The 16,844-nt window shown below is 39.2% G+C and overlaps 2 protein-coding genes across 4 annotated transcripts; one reads left to right on the forward strand and one right to left on the reverse strand.

The window, feature by feature from the left end:
- Nucleotides 1-45: 45 nt before the first annotated feature.
- Nucleotides 46-13,008, reverse strand: spryd7b (SPRY domain containing 7b). The gene is made up of 5 exons (XM_067603951.1): nucleotides 12,854-13,008; nucleotides 11,320-11,436; nucleotides 10,015-10,181; nucleotides 6,737-6,839; nucleotides 46-1,683 (listed from the first exon to the last, which is right to left on the reverse strand). The coding sequence occupies exons 1-5, from the start codon at nucleotides 12,957-12,959 to the stop codon at nucleotides 1,586-1,588; spliced, it is 591 nt and encodes a 196-aa protein (XP_067460052.1). The 5' UTR covers nucleotides 12,960-13,008; the 3' UTR covers nucleotides 46-1,585.
- A 223-nt stretch (nucleotides 13,009-13,231) lies between these two features.
- Nucleotides 13,232-16,138, forward strand: trim13 (tripartite motif containing 13). 3 transcript variants are annotated; one of them, XM_067603950.1, is made up of 2 exons: nucleotides 13,232-13,247; nucleotides 14,606-16,138. In XM_067603950.1, exon 2 carries the CDS (start codon nucleotides 14,612-14,614, stop codon nucleotides 15,806-15,808), a length of 1,197 nt encoding a protein of 398 aa, XP_067460051.1. In that variant the 5' UTR covers nucleotides 13,232-13,247; nucleotides 14,606-14,611; the 3' UTR covers nucleotides 15,809-16,138. The 3 variants fall into 3 exon arrangements, with proteins under 3 accessions (XP_067460051.1, XP_067460048.1, XP_067460049.1); XM_067603947.1 differs by lacking the exon at nucleotides 13,232-13,247 and adding an exon at nucleotides 13,715-13,933; XM_067603948.1 differs by lacking the exon at nucleotides 13,232-13,247 and adding an exon at nucleotides 13,978-14,506.
- The last annotated feature ends 706 nt before the right edge of the window (nucleotides 16,139-16,844 follow it).

A 16,844-nucleotide genomic window follows, 5' to 3' on the forward strand; every position in this document is an offset into this window, starting at 1 on the left:
CACAACAACCTAAAGACAAAACAGGACTCTGGAGAAAAAACAAGATGCCTCCAGACATAAAATTTTAATGAATCAACAGTATTTGGGATTTGCCTGTACAATAACATCATTAGTGCAAACAAAGACAAGCATTTGAAATATTTAACTGTCACAGTTCAGCAGCAGATATGCAATGCCAATACAACACAACAGATTGACATCATTACCCATATATCTCTAATCAGAGACAGCCAGCACCAGCTCTGGGAATTTTATGATATTTGGAATAAATCCACCATAAAAGTTTTCAAGATGATATAAGTGTTGGGAAACTAAGGGGCTGTTCATATAAGTGTTATAGAAATCGATCTTAATATATATTAGTGTCAGTCATTTAAGAAATATTTCACTTTGTAAAACATTTTCCAGCACTGTCACTGTCAGTATACCTCAGTGAAAGGTCAACCCCTGACACTTGCTGTCCCCTGGAATGTGCACTAGTTTACTGGTGAGACCATTTTTTAACCCATTTCTGGATGAACTCAAAATATAAACAGTGACAAGAACATGAGTGAAAAAGTGTTGCAATATCCCCACTTTTAATTGTATTTCCAATTAAAGAAGGCAGCATAAAAGTGAATTGGATATTCAGTATTGACAGCTGACCCTTCATTGGTCCACAGAGTATTGCTGGCCAAAAAAAACTGACATATTGTATCATACCAAAGAGACATTTTGATCTTCAAATAAATACGAATAAATATATGGGGCGCGTGCTGAGTGTCAGTATGCCGTTTTACATATTCAAAAACAGAAGTATGAAGAAATGTCAATAAACATGGCTTCTGATCCTGAAAAATTGGAACATTTTACCATTACATCCGCTGTCTGGCATCTATATGCAGATAGAGACTGTAAGCAGCAACTTTAAGTGTTTCAGTTAAAGGTGCAGCATGTAGAATTTAGTGGCATCTAGTGGAACGGACTTGACAGCAACAAAATATAATATTCATAAGTATGTTTTAATTTGTGTATAATCACCTGAAAATAAGAGTTGTTGTGTTTTCGTTACCTTAGAATGAGCCCTTTATATCTACATAGGGAGCGGGTCCTCTTCCATGGAGGCCGCCATGTTGCACTGCCATGTTTGTACAGTAGCCCAGAACGGACAAACCAAACACTGACTCTAGAGAGGACCTTTCGTGGCCACCACAGGTTCTTTTACACGCTTGGGAGGGGTGGCGGATTTGGTTGGTTGATATCTGCAATCTCACCACTAAATGCCACTAAATCCTACGCACTGGTCCTTTAATACAAGGTAATTACCAGAGACACAAAGTAATGATTTGACAATTTTCTGTCAGTACAGACAGTACTGGCCCATCATAGCCGACCAATGATTAGAAATCCACATTCCTTCAAGGATACTCCGACGTCAATCCAGAGCAGCAGTTAAGAGACAGAGCAATCAGGAAAAACAAAAGAAGAGGCGTTTAAGCCGCACATAATGACATCCAATCAAGGTCAAACTGTAGTGTCACAAAGATTGCTATGATAGATAGGGGAGGATGACAACGTAAAGAGGGGCTGAGGCTGAAGTGCTCCTTTAGAAGATTTGTTGTTCAAAGAGGATCTTCTCAAATCCTTGTGGAGGTGTGTGGTAGAAGTCACTAAACTGGCAGTCTAAGATGGCACTGTCATCCACTGGAAGAACAAAAAGGAGAGACACAATTAATAATGTTATACATGTTAACCTCTTAAATACAGATTTTTCTTACATTCTTATATTTACCTTAAATGCCCCTGAAAACTTGGTTTCAAACTCTAGGCATTTCTCTATTATGTTAAACATCACTGACTAAAATAAGCAACAATATAAGTTCAAGTTCAGAAAAAGGTATTTTTAATTAAGGGATAAACTAAAAATGTCGGCTAATCTGCTTCATCATGTCTGTGTGGGTGTGGTTTGATCAGATTTGATTGACAGTGGCCTGCCAACATATGCAAACAACCTGACATCTGTTATCATATTTTGATTCAAATATTCCTACATCCTGATTGGTGCACACAAGTATGTGACATCACCTTTTTCCAACTGAGCCCTGCCCACTTAAAACCAGTGAGAGGAGACAGACAAAAACACAAACAGAAATCTTTCATGCGAAATAACCACAACTGTTCTAACTTTATTCACACTAAGAAGCTGAATGAGAAAATAGATTTTCAGGAGATTTAAGTTAAAAAAAGATTTCACTCTGTTTGACAATATCACCTGTACTGTGCATCTGTTTGTTTCAGTACTTGATTAATGTTAATTATTTAGTTACATAGGCCATAGGAAAATAATAAAATTAATGAAGCCTGAAAAGCATTTCTCTGCTTCAGTTTCAGAGTCCTAAGATTGTGCATGCTGGCTAACTTGATTAACCTGTGCTTTTCCCACTATGATAAGTCAAAATGTGTGTTGTGAAAAGGGATTATTGAGTCAAAGATTCAAATCAAAACATGTTATTGTGGCTGCACCATTATATCAAATGGATGATGCTTCATGCCACATCATGTCTGTGGTAATGGACCCACCGGTAGGTCAGGCAGATCTGATGGTTTAATTAAAGCTGGACTTCACCCAACCATTCACTTTTTTTCCTACTTTTAATTCATTATCTGATTTTATTGTGTTTTGTCTTACTCAGAAGAAGTGATATAACAAAAAGCAAATGTTAAAACTTCATTATTCATTATTCTTCAGAAATTAGTCAGGTCAAATGTCTTGTCAAATCAATTATTTGAACAGATGGTCAGTATTAAATTTGTCTTAGTTGGCAATACTGAAATCTTTGGTTTCTCAGCTAGAGGACCAGCACCACCTCAAAACCCCACACATGCCCAAGCCAACTAGCACACCAACTTTCAGTACTGTGGCCCCTCAAGTTATCACCAGTTATATCAGTTACCAGTTCGAGGTATGGTGACAGCAGAGCTGATGTTCACGGATCTCTTAGGTTCAATGGTTCTCCAGCGGAAATTTGGGAGTATTCATTGGAAAACTGCTTCATGAGTTGAAGATAAGACAAACCTGACACTGTTGTAAATTATATCAGACTATACTTCATCAACACTGAACAATATAAGAAGGCAATCATTTGTTTCAAAAGAGGAATAACAAAACTATGCTACTGTGCCACTGCAGCTCATAGAATTAATTTGGTGAAAGCTTTTTATTGTGGGGGTGGGCAGCTCACTATTTCAGGATGTTCCATTACCAGCTTAATTAAATATTGTGACATTTATTCAGTCTAATTATAGACCTAACTCAACATGCAATGATGGAAAAACTGAAAAATCTATCAGGTGGTCTGCACACTTTTTGAAATCAAATCTAATGCTTTTTAAGACCTTTTTAGACCTAAACAAAGACGATTTAATACCCTTCCCAGAATGCACAAACACACGTTAGGGCTGGGCGACATGTTTTAAATTAGTCATTACATTAATATGAATAGTGTATCACTGTATAACTAACAGATGCCAAATCACATAAAATTATCAAAATGTTGCATGCAATGAACTGTGTCCCACAGTTGTGCATCACATCAAACAATAATCTGTCACACTTCTGAAACAAAACCTGACATAACTCATGTTGTTAGCTTTTATATACTTTATGTACTTATTTGCTTGAACTTCGTAATTTGGACACAAAGCAATATGTGATAATATATCATTGCCCAGACCTAATGCACATAAATAACGACAGGGTTGTCTAATACCTCCTCAGTGTAAGATTGAACACATACAAGTTCAAGTTGAGAGTGAGACTCAAGATCAAGGCCAATAAAGGAGTCCTAATCCAAGACTAAGCAGAGCATGCAGGACTTTTTAATGCTGTCATTTCAGAGTTAAATATGGCATAATCTTAAAAACTGTTGAAGACAATAGACTGGTTTTAAACATTTAAGATAAGGAAATCATCAGTGACATGGTATTTTCTGAGCTACATTTTTTGATAATGTAGTTCAGATTGCAATTTAATCATCAGTTTGCAATCCGAACCATAGTGTACATGCTGCTATCAGCTGAAACATAAATGACTTCTTTCACTTTTCCTAATTGGTTGGATGTTTCCTAGACTGAGGCACCGGAGTATGAATGTTTAAAATTCTTGTGTCACTTATTTATTTATCTACCAAACTAAAACACTTGTGAGTGTTTCATGTAACCATATCAGCACTTCTGTTGAATCATTGATTGTCTTAACTAACCAAAAGCATGGAAATAAAAGGCTTATAATTACATTTACATCTGAACAAGCTGATTGGATGTCACATAAACAGAGATCTGCTATTAAACAGCCAACATAATGTTGTCAGGTAAGAAAATACATAATAGCAAAACATTAGGCCGATCATCATGACAGACATTGTCTCTCATATACACATGTAGCTACACGGGCGCTCTCTCTCTCTGAGTTTTCCTCGTCCCTTTTTTTGTCTGTTCAGTACCACTTATAATAACACTAGTTATTAACCTCTGTAGTTCTGGACATATTTGTACTAATCTTTCTTCCTTTTAACAGTTCATTAAACTTGCAGTAAACTATTGCTGAAACGGTCACCAGTTTAAAAACATGCTCTCCTCTCCTGCTTTTAGTCGATGTGTGTAGCATATTGGCCACTTCAGCTACGCTGCGGTAAAAACGAGGACAGGTGCTACCATCCAGATCCTAGCCAACACCAAACACAGATAATAAAACTTCACTTATTCCCTGAAGACCCCTGAATCCTGTTACCTTCAGGGAAAATTGCAAGCGCAGTTGGCAGTCTGCGGAAAACTGGGCCAAACAAACAGAAGGCTATAAAATGAGAAAAAAATAGACTTGTTCAAGACTGAAGAAAGACTGATTTTATATTTCAATGTGTAATGTTAAAACCTGAAGGGTCAATATGATTTCTAGGTCAAATTTGAATACAATTTGAAATTAAAAATAAGATTTTTTATGGCCTTAAATTTAAAAAATGTAATTAAAGACCTTTTAGGACTTCGTAAGGATCTGCGGATACCCTGTCTATACTCTATGGCATCACTGGTATTCAATAATGCAGAGGTAGTCGTAGTCAGATTAACACATAGATCTTATGGATTTGAGGATGGAGCAGGTGCCTATTTCCATAGGAGAGTTCAGTTTATGTAGACACTTAAAAAATAGTGAAGTAATGACCCTAATATCTGAAAACCTTTGCCTTGCCCTTACATACCCCGAGGACTCTGGCGTCCGTGGGTGACATTGATGTCTTTCAGAGGCTTTAGTGGGCTCAGTTTTAATAGATACTGGTATCATATGAAACTGACCTAAGGAATCCATTGGTACCAACCATGTCATGCTAGCTTGTCTGGAAGGGGGCTAAATAACGCTCCAAAGTTACGCTAAATTTTGGCGAGGGAAAAACTGGCCTTGCCATTTTCAAAGGGGTCCCTCTCACCTCAAGATATCTGAATGAAAATGGGGTACATGGGTTATTTTCACCTATACTAAAAAGAGTATATTTGAATATTTCTACATACTGTGGTCACTAAACAGTCTTAGAATTGCATAAATTTGGTATGACTGGAAAGCTGAAACTTTTGTGGATTCAATGAGCCCAACTGTATTCATGTGTGATGATGTTAGTCCCCATAGTGGCCATTTAATTTTAGTGAGACCATTTTTTGAAATGTGACCACACTGTATAAAATGACTGTTGTGACCTCTAGGATAATCACAGCCTCATGAAACTTTACAACCACAAACTAGAAACCGAGGGCATTCAGAGGATGTATGGCTTTCTCAGGTACATTGAAAATAAAGAAGTTTCTCACCATCCAATTGCCGAAAAATGCGGTTCTTACAGAAATCTCCAAATGTCAAAAGTTTTTGATGCCAAATTACAGCATGAATTGTAAATGTCTTAATTTGGTATTTTAGAGGGATTTTTGACCATTTTTTATCAATTATCTCTTATACATCTTAAACAAATTTGAATAGGCACCTAACCAAAACACAATGTTCGATACAACTTAACAAAAAAACTTCAGGCTCCCAGCTTTTAGATGATGTATACCACTTCTATGTGGCATATACTGTTGACCTGCTGTCTCTCCCTAAACATCCCCTGTCCCACCCAAAAATGGGTCTATGGTACGGAGATTAATTTTCTAGCTTAGTATTATTAGCAGTGCTTTAAAATAGAGGTTGTTTGCACAAGAAAGATCAAACTAATTAGTCCCTAGTTACAGTTCATTGTGTTGCAGTGGGGGATTTTTTCCATCATCCTTGCCACTGTAGCCAAGTGCTTGCTCATGGGGAAATGCTCTATATGAAAGGTGCCCTGAGATAACTTCTTTTGTGATCTGGCACTATATAAAATAAAATGAGTTTGACTTGACTGTAGGCCAGGGACAGGAAAAGGTCCAAAACAATCTACATGTTTTCTTTCAAACAAAAAAAATGTCAGTTGATTTCACTGACTGGCTAAACATCAACCAGCACAATTGAACGTATGGAATCTGTTGATGGTTAAGTACAACCAACAGCCCAATATAAGTTTGCCATGTGAAAATGTACAAATACTGCCCTCTAGTGGAATAAAAATGTAACTGCCGTAATGTCATCTCTAAGGAAGCAGTTCGGCTATCAGTAATGTTAACAAAAAATAATTATACCAAATTATCCCAAGATTAACAAACCTAGTCAGCATAGGTAGCCAACAAATAAACTTACCATAAACAACGGGGTATACAGTGCCTCGGATCCCTGAGGCAGGACAATGCATGTTCTTTCCATTCAGATATAAATTCAGCTCCACATGGTCATATGTGATGCCCTGAGAGAGACAAATGACATTGCAAACATATATGATCACATATTTAAATCTGTTTTAATTATCATCATATGTGCAGCCAGGCTATTCAAAATTTGTGACTGTTAAGAGTTTTAGGATTAAGTTTGAGACTCCCATTTCAGCTGAGTAAAAAGGAGCAGGAATAGAAATATAAGGGGTTTAGGCAAATTATATAGAAATAAAATAAATAATAAAACAAAACTTCTCTGCAATTATAGTTTCTCCTACTGAAGCACAATGGCTTAAGCTTTAATTACCACAGCAGTGATAATGTTTCCAACCAAGCAGAAATTGTCTTACTCAAAAAGATACATAAAAAATTACTTCAAGTTTCCTGGCAGCTCACTTTTTTTTCATATATGAAGGACGTTGTAAATTATATTAGTCATCTGCTGTAATGCTGAAAATCGGTATCATCCCTGGTCTGAATGACACTGTTTTGCCAGAATTAAGATTGTACTGACGTGTCTGTGATTAGCTTAAATCAGCCAAAAACCATCAGAGAAGACCTAAAAACTGAAAATATTCAACACTGTTGAACAAAGTCAGTTTGCATGTGGGGTTTGCACACCGCCCCATGACCCTGCAGGTTATTAGTGCGGTCACTTGCTCATTGACAGTCAGTCACAGGTGCTCTTTTTTTTTTTTTTTTGAGGTTGTCATTGGTGTTTTAAAGAGAGACTATTAAACAACATGCAATATATGAAAAAAATACACAAAAAGCATCACAAAGTATAGTTAGTATAGTGTATTATAGTTGCTCATGAGCTTCACAGCGGCAGCATAGTATTGGATTTTATTCATTTACAGGTGTTCATATTTTTTGTGCATTAATGCCTGACAAGCTATGACTAAACTCACATGAGCATGCATCAATTTAGGGTGTGATGACACTGTTTTACTGACCCGAATTTGGTTCCTGCTGACAAAAATAATTTTCTGTAAACAGGTTTATTCCTGCAGAGTTACTCAGTTGGCAGTATGACATGTTCATGGTGGTGGTGGGGTCTTTCTAGTACAGCTCACATAAATGCAGTACTCCCACTAAGGGACTTCACCAGGGAGTTGCCAAAGTCATCAAGGTTTAAGCTCTAGTAGTTGTAGCTTTAAGCTGTTTCAGTCTCTTCTTCAGCTGCACCATATTGTGTCATGAAATGAGCATGACTGGGCAGAAAATGAGAAAACATTTTCTGATGTGCTTATTTTTTTTTAGGTTAGGGAACAGGGGGAAAAAAAAAAAAGATTTGTTTTTATTGTATAAAGTTATATGTGTCAAACACTACTCATAATAACACCTAATAAGATAAGATCTGTAAAAAATTCCAGTTTCAGTTTTATGATGAATCAGTCATGATTTACAAACGTATGCTAAATAGTAGTTTAGTGTGCATGTGGTGCACGAGCAGCAGGCTATCAGGTCAAATGATCAAATTCTACTGTCTCACGGGACCTGTAAGCCCGCCTGTTCCAGCAGGCAGATGATTAATCTGAAGAGGTTGATTAAGGTTATGTAAATACACACAATCTAAGGTCACATGCCTGCTGGAAGACTGAGATAACGCCATGAGTTAGCTCAATATGTGTTCAGAATAAAAAATTAGCATAGCAACTTTATTCTGCAAAACTATCTTCATCTTTGGACCAGAAACTGGCTGACTTGCCTAAATGATTCCAGTTCATTAACCATGTTAGTCCCTATTAGAGCTGGCCAATTAAAATATGTCAAAACCGATATATGACTCTCTAGCTGACCTAATTTCTGTTACATCAATATGTTTGATTAGAGTTTAAGATGAGCAGGTTTGCTGACCACCGCACTAGAGTCAAGTTAGCAGTAAGCTGTGAATATAACACTGAATGTACTGTATATTATGAGCTACAGTTGGCCGAAAATAATACAATAATACAATAATACAGCTCGAGAGCCAAGCAGAGTTTCTGAGTATACCTGCAGCTAGTGATGTGGGTTAGCACTGAAGTTAGCTACAAATTAGACCTGGAGCTGTAATAGAGTCTCCCCTGTGCTTCTTGACCATATTCTGGAGGCTGAAGCAGGTTGTGTCAGAAACAGCAGCCTGTGACACAAGCGTTAAAATAACGACACTCCAAAACGTAAAACATCCTGCTCATGGAATAATAAGATAACAGAGCCATAAAAGTCTTACTCAGCTCTATATATAATATTATCTATTTTGATAGTCACAATAAATGAGTTTCCTGTTTAAGCAAACGATTAAAAGAGTTCTTAGCTGCTGAAAGTTAAATATTACTCAGCCATAATCCATGATTTTCTGTTTATTATTCAATACAAAGAATCAATAGGATGTTTTCTGTGGGGACTGAGAATCTTGTACACAGGTAATAGTATAATGTTTCATTATTCATTACAGCGGTAAATGTGACATTTAATCATGACACTGATTTTAGGTGATATTGCCCCGCTGTAATGCTTCTATCTATTCACGCTCACCAGCACAGGGTTGCAGCAGCTATGTGTAAGTTCTCTCCTAAGTTAGGGTGTCAAGTCGACACTAGAGGCTTAGTAACTACTAGTTCGTTTGTAACTAAATCAGCTGCTAAAATTGGTTGCACCATGATTACTTGGGGCATAACCCGACTAGTTTGGATGTAAAGTCATAACTAAGGCAAGTTGCCAATCAACGACCAGACAAGAGTTGGTTCCATCGTCATGGCTACCATGCGCATTAGCTTTTTGGCTAGTCTTGGCACAGTAGTACATCGTAGTAAATTAGATCAATACTGAAATATCACATCAATAAATTAGGTCTCTACTGGATTACTGTGTTGCAATTACTGAAACAATGCTGTGTGGCAGAAAAATGCTGTTTTACCTTAAGGGCATGTGTAACTATTTAGTTGTTACTTAGAGTTATGTTGTTACTTATCCCTGTGGTGCAACCGTGTTTATTTTAGTATTGTATAAATGAAAACTTAGTTATAATTTACATTATAACTAGGCTAAGTTTGAACTTACACACAGCTGGTGAAACAGGCAGCAGTTCTCATTTATTTGACAAGATGCAGATTCAGGATTCATTATTTTCAGCTTTACAAACAACTAGCAACACTCTAAATTTGATGACCTAATCTTTGAATGATTAAATTTATAATCAAGTAAAAGATATTTTGCACTTACCACAATGTCACCCTCCTGAGGAAGGTTGTTTGCAGGTAGGCGATTCTTCTCTTCATTATTGTGGTACACAGACCCATCATGCCTGAGGACTAGGCTGTTTGTGTCTCTGCCCATAGGCACTTGGTTAAGATTCACCTTCTGCGTGGCCACACCTATTCCCCACACACCTAAAGACAAAGGCCAACAATGAGTATCTGCTGTTTTAAAACACTTTAATGCACAAAGACTAAAATGCATTCTTACTTATGACAAAGGCCAGCTGCAATAGAAAAAATATAGGCGAGAATGACATGCATAGCACGTTGACAATTGAGTGCTACATAGATCCTGTTCACACCTGGCATTAACATGCATCTTGGGTGATCCAATCACAAGTGCACAGCTCTAAGTACAGGTGTGAACGCATCGAAGACTCATTGAGATCCGATCACTCAGACCATATTTGGAGGTAGTCTGGGCCGCACATGGCCGCATTCTTTTAGCAGTGTGTACCAAATGTGTCCTGGACCACACTGAAGGACCGCCAACTCAACTGACGTCCTCTGCGTAAGCGGAAGTATGCACTTATTCACACACCAACAGCGTCATACTAAAGTGCAAAACAATAAGAAGAAGCCACAACAACAGGCAAAATGGATTATCATGGACTGAGTACACACGAAACACGCTGTCTGATTTCCATTTGGACTGAAGAGTTTTGATTTTGCCCGCACGCCAAGGTCTTTACAAACTTCTTCTTTCAATTTCTGATAGACTGGGCACGGGAAGTGCATTGCTGCCTCCCGCCGGTTAGAAAACAACAACACATTTTGTCTTTGCAAACAGAAATGATGTATGTGTTTATTTGGATACAGAGCAAGGAATTAAGATCCGATCATAAGTAGTCACTGAAGACGCATGTGGAGACACATTCTAACGCCAGATGTGAAGTGACGTACTTAGAGCTGTCCACTTGTGATCAGATCACCCGAGATGCATGTTAATGCCAGGTGTAAAGAGGGCCATAGAAAAACCAGTCTGAGGCTAGTGTGGAGCTGCATGAAGGTAACTGAATAAGTGCATTGCTTAAGGACATTTATGGAGAGAGCAAATTTCTTGTGCTTGTCAAATGCTATACTTGTAAGTGAACAGAATTACACCAGTGAGCATGCAGTCACAAGATGGTTACCAAGCTACTAAAAACTGTGTGTCAGAATCAATACCCTCGCCTACTAAGAATGCACCAGAAAATAGCAATCTGGCACGGAAAAAAAGGCACGAGGGGAGGGAAAGAGGCTGGTCATCAGCTGAAAGCTGAGGGCTTACCAGTGGACTGGATCTTGAACTCAAAATAACTTTTGTTCTGGTGCAGAGGAGCAGTGGCCAGGCAGCCTCCAGTGCCACATATCCTCCGCCCACTCTTCACGATAACAACATCTGTGCCTGCAAAACAAAAGGAAGAACACATTACAGTACAAACACGTACAATTAATAAAACCATTTGCAGATGTAGCTAAAGACTATTTTCACTGTTGATTTTTTGACAGATTATTTTTTTCAATCAAGAAATTGTTTAGTCTATAATGTGTCAGTAAATAAGAGAAAAATTTCAATCAGGGTCCTAGAGACCAAGATGTCAAAGTGCTCGTTTTGTCCAAACAACAATCCAAAGATATTCATTTAACATCTACAAATCAAAAAAAAGCAGCATATCCTCACATCTGACAAGCTGAAACCAGAGAATGTTTGGTGTGTTTGCTTGATAAATGACATAAATCAATTAAGTTCATATTTATTATTAATTGCTGGTGATTCATTTTCTGTCAATCACCTGCAATCTACTAATTGTTTCTGCACTAAACCAAATGTTGTTGGCCAACATAAATTCTCAACTGGTATCATTTGACAGATGTTGCAGATATTGCTCAAAGTAAAAAGGCAGGTCAAATAGCCTATAAATCAGTAGTTGGATTTGAATACTGATATAAATACTTTATTATTAAAGGTGAAAGCCTCAGTTGAATGTCCCTTATGAATGCAGGCTTGTCCAAGATTATAAATACCTATTGAAAAAGTAAGCTTAATTAAACACAACTGAGGTAAATCATACATTAAAGGCCCCCTCAGCTGAAAAATGTTTTACTTATTGTTCACTTTACTGTTCAGAGTGATGTACGTCAATAGTTTGCCACTAGAAGAGTTTTTTTTTTTTTACATGAATCTCTGTGCTCACTTTAAATCTGAGTTGAACTTCCAGCGCACATACACTGAGAATCGATTTTACAGTGAAATAGGAGACATCTTTTGTACAGCATTTAAACTTATGAAACGAAAAATATTAACATAACAGCTAAAGATAGAGTCCAGATTTGACCAGGAGTGAGAATACTGAGTAACTGAACTGTTTTCGAGAGAAAAACCATAGACACAAATTGTTATTGCAGGGTATTTTTTTATAGTTAGAGGGGAGCTTTATATTTTAGCAAGAGGAAAAAATGTGACAACATATTAACATTTATTACCCATGTCTTGGGTTTAGTTGCAGAAGCGAAGGGCTCAGATTTCACGATTTGTCTTGTTTGTTGTTGTGACCGTCACATATCAGGTCGCGACGTATTTGACAAAGCTATAACAGTGTAGGAAGTATGCTAAAGTGAAATGCTACAACACACAATTGATACTACTGTATGCCACCTAAAATACATTAAATAGTTTAGGTTACAACAACATTACGAGCTGCTAGCTAACGGTTAGCTAATGGTAACGGCGGAAGTAGCGAACCATGTCACAAATAACTCTGCGCGTGTACACGTAAACTGCCAACACATCAGACGTGACAATCAAAGACAAACTTATTTACCCATGTGGTGAGTATCTAACTGAACAGTAGGCATTTCTTTGAGGGGGATATGCCCGGGTCCGCCATCTCCGCAGCAGCTTAGACAACACGTAAACATCGCAGCCATTCTTGCTCTGAACACTAAACATCCGGAAACATACTCCTATCATTAAACCAAAGAGTGCCAGGCGTCAAAACGTCAGGCGCCCTACCACCACTTGCAACAGCGACCCCCTGCGGCGGAGCTCGGAGCTACATAAGCCCCTGCTACCCCACTGTATCCAATCACAGTGGCTAAGATAGGCAGTTGCTCCTGATGGCATGGAAACAAGGGAAGAAAATCAAGGTCAAAATTTCTACACGTGACTAAGTAACTATTGGATATCGATGTTACATAACCACAAGTGAATAGAAAGTGAGTTTTGGAAAACAACATCAAATGTTTAGTAGTGGACAAATGCTGAATTTACCATTCATAATTGAAAAGCACCCTGTCGTTGTCAATACAAGTTATATATACATACAATATTGCTGATGTGTGATATAGTTTCTCGGTTTCTATTCGCTCATGGTGCCCATAATCTTGCATTCATCTGGTAAGTGTTTAATAGTTCACCTTTATATCAGTTGATGCAAGCTGGGTGCATTCACTTGCACATTTTAATCATGTTGACTGTTTACATTATGCATATTGACAAATACCCAAACAAGCGACTGAAGTGGGGCAGTATAAAAACCTTTTAATGCCAAGCTGGGACTAAAACCTAGTTGACAGTTTTTCACGCTGTAATGTTTTGCATAGCAACAGCCCCTCCCCCATCCTACTGGCAGGGATCCTCTGCAAATTACTCAGCAGGGACAAAAACGTAAACACCTCAATGCTCAAAACTAATCTGTCAAAAAAACTCCAACCGCCGGTAACGTTCATGTCAGCGGCATGATATTACACAGTACAGTGCACCTGTGCGCAAATATAGATGAACCACTGCTTTTTTTCGTGTTCAGCCCGCCGCTGAAACAGTTAACTCTATACCCGGAAAGGGCGAAGTCTGCACAGCAACAAGCGCCATGATTGCGTTGCACTGTGCGTCTCAGCAGCTGGTGAGTGATTCTTTTGGTCCAGTAGTTGCATGTTACTATGCGCTTGCAAAATCTGTCACAGCCCTCCTTCAGTACCTTGCCAACAGGAGCAACGCCACCGCGAACTCCGTTTGTCGATAATTTGTCGCACTGGATTGGTTAGTCGGCGGTAATGTAGGGCTCAACCCAGCTAACCAACTTCCTGCTAATTTTGCAATACATCTGGGACAAAAATCGTTTGCTGTAGTCCGCGTTGACAGTTATCAGCGATTTTTTTTTTTTTTTACTTGAGCCTGATTTTGCGACGTGTTTCTTACAACGCCTGCACCTGGTTAAAGACATATAATAACAGGATGATACTTTACGTTAGATGGGCAAACGGAGCGTTTGGCAGAGCTCATGCCAACCTTTTACTATTTATGTTTTTACGCGGGCACAGCGATGCAAGTCAGTTTCACTTTCAGGATGGGAATACTCCATACACAGCTGGAACATGACTCCAAATCAAAACCTGTATCCTTTCTGATGCTACCACATTTTCGTGCGTAATTTATTGCCTGCGCTCTTATGGGGCAGCATCCCTCATGAGTGTGGGTGCGTATTATGTAGCCTATTTTTATCAAGTGCTGATTTATTGGGCTTTCGTTGTTCAAATGAGGCTCCGGTTTTGACGCTTGGATGATGTGTTTACAGGACACCATGGAGCAACTAGAAGAGGAACTTACGTGCCCGATCTGCTGCTGTCTCTTCGAGGATCCGCGGGTCTTGCTGTGCTCGCACAGCTTCTGCAAGAAATGCTTGGAAGGACTCTTGGAGGGGAACCGAGGTCCAGCTTTCAGAACACCTTTCAAATGCCCCACATGCCGCAAGGAGAGCCCTCACAACGGCGCAAACAGCCTGCAGATCAACTATTCTCTACGCGGAATAGTGGAGAAGTACAGCAAAATAAAGGTTTTGCCTAAGATGTCTGTTTGTCAACAACACAGCGGTCAGCCTCTTAATATATTTTGCGCCACCGACTTAAAACTCATTTGTGGGTTTTGCGCAACAACCGGTGACCACAAAGGGCATAAATTCTGCTCCTTGGAGGAGGCGTATGAGCGGGAGAAAGATGCGTTTGAAGAACTGCTTCAGGGGGCGGAGAGCTGGCAGAGCGCAGATATCCTGTCCTGCCTGGAGACACTACAAGCCAGTAAGAAAAAGGCGCTTCAGTCGGTGAACGCGGACGCAGAAAAAGTAACAGACTATTTCGACAAACTCGTCAGTGCACTCGAATGCAAAAAGAATGAGATCCTCTGCGATTTTGAAACACTAAAGCTGGTGGTGATGCAAGCATACGACCCGGAGATCACCAAGCTGAGCGCAGCGCTGGAGGAGCAGAGACGAGCGCTCAGCATCGCAGAGTCATTTAGGAGCGTCTCTGACCCCCTGTGCTTCCTGCAGCAGATGCAGGAGTTTCGGCAAAAGCTACAAGTCCTGAAGGAGACCCCACTGCCCTCTCGGAAAGATATGGACGCCGGTCCTCTCGTGCGTAATTTCGATGTCAAAAAGTGGGACTCACTAAGGCTCAGAGAAGTGGACAAGATCTCGGTCCCCCACGAGGGTGTCTCGTACCGAGCTGGGGGCTCTCGGATGGCAGCGCGCAGATGGATCACCTTATTAATGAGTTTGTTAGTGCCAACACTGCTCCTGTTGCAGCCACATAACCTCGCTGCCTACGTTCCCTCGCACATTGAACCATTTCTCGCTGCGGTTTCCTCACACCTCACACACACCGGCGTGTACCTGCGGGAAATGACTGACGTGTACATAAGTTTAATGGGTGCAGGTCAGGAATGCATCGTGAACTTTATTGACTCCACTGTCAATTTTATTGGCAGTTGTAAGCTGTTTTAATTACTAGCCTGTGGCATCTCTGCCATGCACTCACAACACCACATTGTTTCCCAAATGGCCCGTGAGGTGCGCAAAAATAGTGAAGGATAGATGCACCTGAAAATATGGGAACACTTGTTCACTTGTTTACCACGTCTTCCGTCATTGCCTTTTTTGGGCCCAATCTCCATCCACCACGAAGCCATGCAATCAAAAGCCTGCATTTGCGTCACAGATAGATACAAATTTAGATTATTTTCCACATTATGTTCTATTTTTTCCTTTTAATGTACCATGACAGTTTTATACTTGTCCACTTCGATCTTGCTAAATAAAAAGAGATTTAAGCCACTTCCATGTTTGTTTTCATTCAGTGCATTAGGCCAAAGAAGACTACTAATTATTTAAGGACACAATTGAGCTCAGTGACTTAAGCAAGTGAGTAATAAAAGAAATATGCAGTGTGATCTCTGGTCTCTTCCTCGCAGAGAGCGTCCGCAGCAGTGATGCTGCAACCTCTTCAAGGTTACCAACGTTGCATAACAGGGCCTGTGTGAAATATTCAGCAGGCTGCAGACACAGTGCAAGAGAAAAGAAAAAAAAAACACCACTGTCTTGATATTATGTTTTCATGAAAGCTAACAAATTGACAGCTGTGTTTCATCTGACGGTGTTAATAAAACCTTAGGGGTACATGGATGTCACTTTATTTCTACACAAGATTTATTTGCGGAGGTTCAAGTGAGTCATTCGTTGCATGACTTGTCCGGTCTGCAAAGTCAAACATCTGCTGCCTACTAAAAAAAATAAATTAAAAAAAATACAGTGCAGGTCCATTTTCTGCTATGCATTCGAGTTTGAAGAAAACTGGCTTTTAAGCCTGAAATCAAAATGCAATTGTGCGGGCAAATGGAAGTTATTAAAATGGGTTTAAATTCTGGAAAGCTCAGCCAGATCCCTGGCTTATGATCAACAGTGGTCTTTATTAAAATAGGTCAAAGCAAACGGACAAACAGTGAATTGTGCATTGATCATTTATCCCTTTATTTATTTATTT

This window comes from Thunnus thynnus, chromosome 11 (genome assembly GCF_963924715.1).
Source record: "Thunnus thynnus chromosome 11, fThuThy2.1, whole genome shotgun sequence".
In the NCBI taxonomy this organism is placed as follows: Eukaryota; Metazoa; Chordata; class Actinopteri; order Scombriformes; family Scombridae; genus Thunnus; species Thunnus thynnus.

Bases quoted from the DNA above. Each gene is read 5' to 3' on its own strand.
- spryd7b (XM_067603951.1), bottom strand. From the start codon at position 12,959: ATGGCTGCGATGTTTACGTGTTGTCTAAGCTGCTGCGGAGATGGCGGA. The intron at 11,437-12,853 runs GTAAATAAGTTT...TTTGTTTTGCAG, and splicing joins GTTAGATACTCACCACATGG to GCACAGATGTTGTTATCGTG. The intron at 1,684-6,736 runs GTAAGTTTATTT...TTGTTCTTCCAG, and splicing joins TGTATACCCCGTTGTTTATG to TGGATGACAGTGCCATCTTA.
- trim13 (XM_067603947.1), top strand. From the start codon at position 13,901: ATGATTGCGTTGCACTGTGCGTCTCAGCAGCTG. The intron at 13,934-14,605 runs GTGAGTGATTCT...ATGTGTTTACAG, and splicing joins ACTGTGCGTCTCAGCAGCTG to GACACCATGGAGCAACTAGA.